The sequence below is a fragment of the Ursus arctos genome, unplaced genomic scaffold (assembly GCF_023065955.2).
Source record: "Ursus arctos isolate Adak ecotype North America unplaced genomic scaffold, UrsArc2.0 scaffold_29, whole genome shotgun sequence".
Lineage (NCBI taxonomy): Eukaryota > Metazoa > Chordata > Mammalia > Carnivora > Ursidae > Ursus > Ursus arctos.
Genome location: NW_026622974.1, coordinates 10,280,686 through 10,285,918, shown reverse-complemented (window position 1 = coordinate 10,285,918; position 5,233 = coordinate 10,280,686). Strand labels below are relative to the sequence as shown.

The following is a 5,233-nucleotide window of genomic DNA, read 5'->3' as shown; positions in this document are numbered from 1 at the left end:
GAATTTGTCCATTTCACCCATTTGTTGCTATGAAATTATTTACAGTACTCTTATAATAATTGTTCTTTCTGTAAAATCAATAGTAATGTCCTCACTTTCATTTCTTATCTTAATAATTTGAGTCTTTTTTTCTTAGTCCATTTAGATAAAGGTTTGTCAATTTTGTTGATCTCTCCAAAAAACAAAATTTTTATTTTATTGTTTTTGTCTACTGTTTTTATTTTCTCAATTTCATTTACCTCTGTCCTAATCTTTATATTTCCTTTCACCTGCAACCTATAAATTTAGTTTGTTTTTCTTTTTCTAGTCCCTTAAGTTAGGTTGTTAATTTGAAATCTTATTATTTAACTTAAACATTAGAGCAAGAAATTTCTTCTTTAACATTGCATTTTTTTGTGTCCCATAAATTTAATTGTATTATTTGTATTTTCATTCTTCTCTAAGCATTTTCTAATCTTTCAATGGTCTGAGAATAGAATAAGGTAATAAAAAACAGATCATTCTCACTTGCCCTAGAATATATCTAAAGCCAAATGCTGACACCAAGCTATGCTGTTAACAGAAATATTTATAAAGACAAAAACAGAAGCATACTATGTGACCTTGAATAAACAAGGAGTCATAAAACCATTTTTACAAATCACCTCTTTATTTGATACTACGGCTTTTATATCTCACTATAATTAAGATTTGACCAGGCTGAGGGCTTTTTGTTTTGTTTCACTTCATTTTGTTTTAAAATAAGAGCAAGTGTCAAAGAGATGTGGAAAAAGAGAACCTGCAGGAGCCTTTGCCCTCAAAAACATTCTTATTCCAGGATTTCTTCACTTTCCCTGCTCTCACTCCAAGCCAGGTACCACTACTCTAGGTTCACTCTCAGCACTGGCAGTTTGAATCTGCACGGGCAACTCATTCCAAATCCAGATTGACAAGACCATTAGCCAATCACAGAGCCAGGTTTCCTTTCCTCCAGTTCAGTTATGTCTGCCCTATGGAAGACAGTAATAAGAAGAAAGGGGCGGGCCAAGGGGAAAGGCGTTGGAGAGCACCACCTATCCAACCTCCCAAGGGCAGTAAAGTGATTCTTCAGCATTGGGATCTAGCTTTCAGCTTCTGTCTTTGTATTGTCAAGATGTCTCTTTCTAAGAAATTAACTTTGGACAAGCTGGATGTTAGAGGGAAGCGGGTCATCATGAGAGTAGATTTTAATGTTCCCATGAAGAAGAACGAGATTACAAATAACCAGAGAATCAAAGCTTCCATCCCAAGCGTCAAGTACTGTCTAGATAAAGGAGCCAGGTCAGTAGTTCTTATGAGTCATCTAGGTCGACCTGATGGTGTTCCCATGCCAGATAAATACTCATTAGAGCCCGTTGCTGCTGAGCTCAAATCCTTACTGGGCAAGGATGTTCTGTTTCTAAAGGACTGTGTGGGCCCAGAAGTGGAGAAGGCCTGTGCCAACCCGGCTGCTGGTTCAGTTATCCTACTGGAGAACCTACGTTTTCATGTGGAGGAAGAAGGAAAAGGCCAGGATCCTTCTGGAAATAAGCTTAAAGCCGAACCAGATAAAATAGAAGCCTTCCGAGCATCACTCTCCAAACTAGGGGATGTCTATGTCAATGATGCTTTTGGCACTGCTCACCGGGCCCACAGTTCTATGGTGGGGGTAAATCTGCCCCAGAAGGCATCTGGGTTCCTGATGAAAAAAGAGCTGGATTACTTTGCCAAAGCCTTAGAAAACCCAGAGAGACCCTTTCTGGCTATACTTGGTGGAGCCAAAGTGGCAGACAAAATCCAGCTTATCCAAAATATGCTGGACAAGGTCAATGAGATGATAATTGGCGGTGGAATGGCTTTTACCTTCCTTAAGGTACTCAACAACATGGAGATTGGTGCATCCCTCTTTGATGAAGAGGGGGCCAAGATTGTCAAAGATATCATGGCTAAAGCCAGTAAGAATGGTGTGAACATTACCTTTCCGGTCGACTTTATCACTGCTGACAAGTTTGAGGAGAATGCTAAGGTTGGCCAAGCCACTGTAGCATCAGGCATACCTGCTGGCTGGATGGCTTTGGACTGTGGTCCTGAGACTAACAAGAAGAATGCTCAAGTTGTGGCCCAAGCCAAGCTAATTGTGTGGAATGGACCTGTAGGGGTATTTGAATGGGATGCCTTTGCTAAGGGAACAAAAGCCCTCATGGATGAAATTGTGAAAGCCACTTCCAGGGGCTGTATCACCATTATAGGAGGCGGAGACACTGCTACTTGCTGTGCCAAATGGAACACTGAAGATAAAGTCAGCCATGTGAGCACCGGAGGAGGTGCTAGTCTGGAACTCCTGGAAGGTAAAGTCCTTCCTGGAGTGGAAGCCCTCAGCAACCTGTAGCTGATGATTTTCCTTTCCACTATTTCCTGTCCATAGGCTTTAATTCAATTAGTGCTCTACATTTCAACTTGACTTTTGCTGTAGTTTACCACTATAACAAGGCCTAGGCAATGACTAAGGGGTCAGTTATCAGAAACTCTTATCATCAGTACAACAATGCAACTCATTTTAGTTCTGTCATGTATTTGCCTGCTCTCCTCAAGATCTCATTCGAACTTGCTGTGAGTCATAGGAAGGATATACTCTTACATTGCATATTAAATTGAGTTGAATAAGCTTAATCTCTCTCTCTCTTTAATTTCACTCCAGCTTTATTATTATTTTACTACTTGAAACATGGAAAGCAAGACAAAATCCAAGTTGTTGGGGAAGGGGGGATAGAAGCTAACAAACTTTTAAACAAAAAAGGGCTCAAATAAATCAAGACAAATAATTGCATTTAAGACTATATGGGTAACAAAACTCCGCTAAAAGGAAATTTCTCACTAAATAAGGAAGAAGAGAAATGAGAGGTATTTACCAAACTCAAGAAATTGAAAAAAAGGAAAGAAATTAAACCCAAGAAAGGAATTATGTCTGTATGCATGGATACGCAAGAGTATATACATACGTGTCTGTTAGAATGGGAGCTACAAATTAAATCCAGGCTTTAAATAAAGAAGTTATTATTTTACATTTAGAGCAGATATTGTTTAATAAATAATATAACTACTAAATCTTAAAACTGGATTTTTGAGATAAAAAATATATATGTAAATAGTCATAAAAAAGAGATATAAAATTATTCCATATTAGAAAATAGAATAAAAAATACTTAGAAATGTAGAAGACATTAAAACACTTATTAGAAAATATTTTGCCTAGTTCCGTAGACAAAGAACTGGCATAGGGCAATGCTGTTAATTTTAGAGCAAAAATGTACTAGAAATCAATAGAGTCTATTACTAAAAGGAAGTGGAAGGGTGATAAATACTGAGGGGACAGTAATGGCTTCTGATAGACTTTCACTCTGCCCCCCCCATGTACCCACATACAAGTATCCATGTATCTTTCTTACATAAAGAAAGCATCCTTTCTCCAAGATTATAATCAAAGTCCAGTTACTGCATCCCACTCAAAACTGGGTATCTCTGGGTGACGCACAATCTTCCATGCGATCCAGTGGGAAGCCCAACAGCCTGGTGAACAGAAAAGTGCAGTCATTTATTTCTCTTCTACCTCTGACACCCGTACGCACTCAATATACAACGGTGGAAAAGAAATAGAAAAGTGGCAATTAAAAACCCTCACCTAAAAAAGTTATTAGTTCATTGCAACTGTGAAATAAATGGTGCTGGCTCAGAATTTCAAAAGCCCCCTGACCCAGCGGTGAAAGAACTTCCGTGGTTAGACGGGTTTTGTTCTCTGGGAGGAAGTTTCTTATTCGTTGTCCTTTTTTGGCCCCATGTTTGGTCACCAGGAAAATTTTCCTTGTTTCCTCATCTTCCTTGCCATCTGCCGAAGCAGATGTTGGGGAGTTGGATCACATTAGGCCACTAAACAGCTTTCTTGGCTTCCTCTCTGCTGGGGCAGTGTTAAGAAATCAAGGATTTCTTCATATTTCACACAGCTGAAAACCTTTGAAGGCCAGGCTAGTGACTTTTCAACTTTCTGAAGAAGCGAGGTCTCTGTGTGAAAGAAGCTCACTCAAAAATGTCTTCTAGTGATGTTTCTTCATCCTCTGCCTCTTGTCTTAATTAATTGGTGGCTTTGCTGGGCTCACTTTCCTTTTCTTCATTTTAAGACCCATGGCCCTCTAAAAAAGTAGGCAGGAGAGGGAAGGCAACACCTATAACTTGGTTATTTGCCTGAGGCCCTCTCATATTTTTGGCTGAGAAGTCCAAATGGGAGGCTTTTGAGTAAAACTGTGATAGTCTTTCTTTTGTTGTTTGTGAGATTAAGACAGTTAGCTTTTCCAACCCTGAGAGAACTCACTTGCCTGGTGTATTAGCCAATTTAGGTCTCAGGCAACAAGGAGATTGTCCAATATTTCCTGGATATGCTCCTTTTTTGTTGTGGCATTTTGCTTAAAACAGCATGTAACAACCCAAACATACTGATATTTTGCCTCTTTCTATACACTTCTGCCATAGCTTTAGGCTCTACAGGAGTGCGTTCCGTCTACTACAGTACCAAAGACAGCAGTCTTACCAAACGCCACAGCAGAAAATGATCAGCACCTTCCATGGTGGCTTCCATGCCACTTTACTCACTTCCTTCCACCTGACACCTAAGCTAATGCTATATTTTATGAGTTTTTTTTTTTTTTTAAGACATCCCACTTGACAGGCAGCAATTTCTACATTAGTTGGTCTCTAGACTAGTGGTCTCCACCAGGGACAATTTTTCCCTGTAGAGGGTATTTGCCAAAGAATGGAAACATTTTTGTTCATCCCAAACGGGATGAGAAGAGGTACTACAGGCATCCTGTAACTATGACGAAGGATGCTGCTGGACAACCTACCGCGCACAGCACAACCTCCACAACAAAGCACCATCTAGCCCAAAATGTCAACGTAGAAATTTCTTTCTTTCTTAGGTGACATTCCAGGATCATTATGGGTAAGTAGCCACTTCTTGAGCTTATCCAAGTACTCAGGCTAGCAAAACAGCTCTGTTAGCATTGGCACCTGGCTTTCCTCTCTACAAGCAGGAAGATCAATTCAGTCGTTGACATTTTCCAGCCAACTGGGTAGAGAAAGAAGAATCCAGAGCAACCATCATGTCTTTGAGAAAGAGAACTGGAAGTTTCTTCGGCCTGAATTTAGCAACGTGATCATATCTAGCTCACAATTAGCAAGGGCAATG

The 5,233-nt window shown here is 39.7% G+C and overlaps 1 protein-coding gene across 1 annotated transcript; it reads left to right on the top strand.

Moving 5' to 3' along the window:
- Window positions 1-1,132: 1,132 nt before the first annotated feature.
- PGK2 (phosphoglycerate kinase 2) lies at window positions 1,133-2,386 on the top strand. The gene has a single exon (XM_026506947.3). It carries the CDS (start codon window positions 1,133-1,135, stop codon window positions 2,384-2,386), a length of 1,254 nt encoding a protein of 417 aa, XP_026362732.1.
- Window positions 2,387-5,233: the final 2,847 nt, after the last annotated feature.

What these genes read in the sequence shown, in the direction of transcription:
- PGK2 (XM_026506947.3), top strand. Translation starts at nt 1,133, where the DNA reads ATGTCTCTTTCTAAGAAATTAACTTTGGACAAGCTGGATGTTAGAGGG.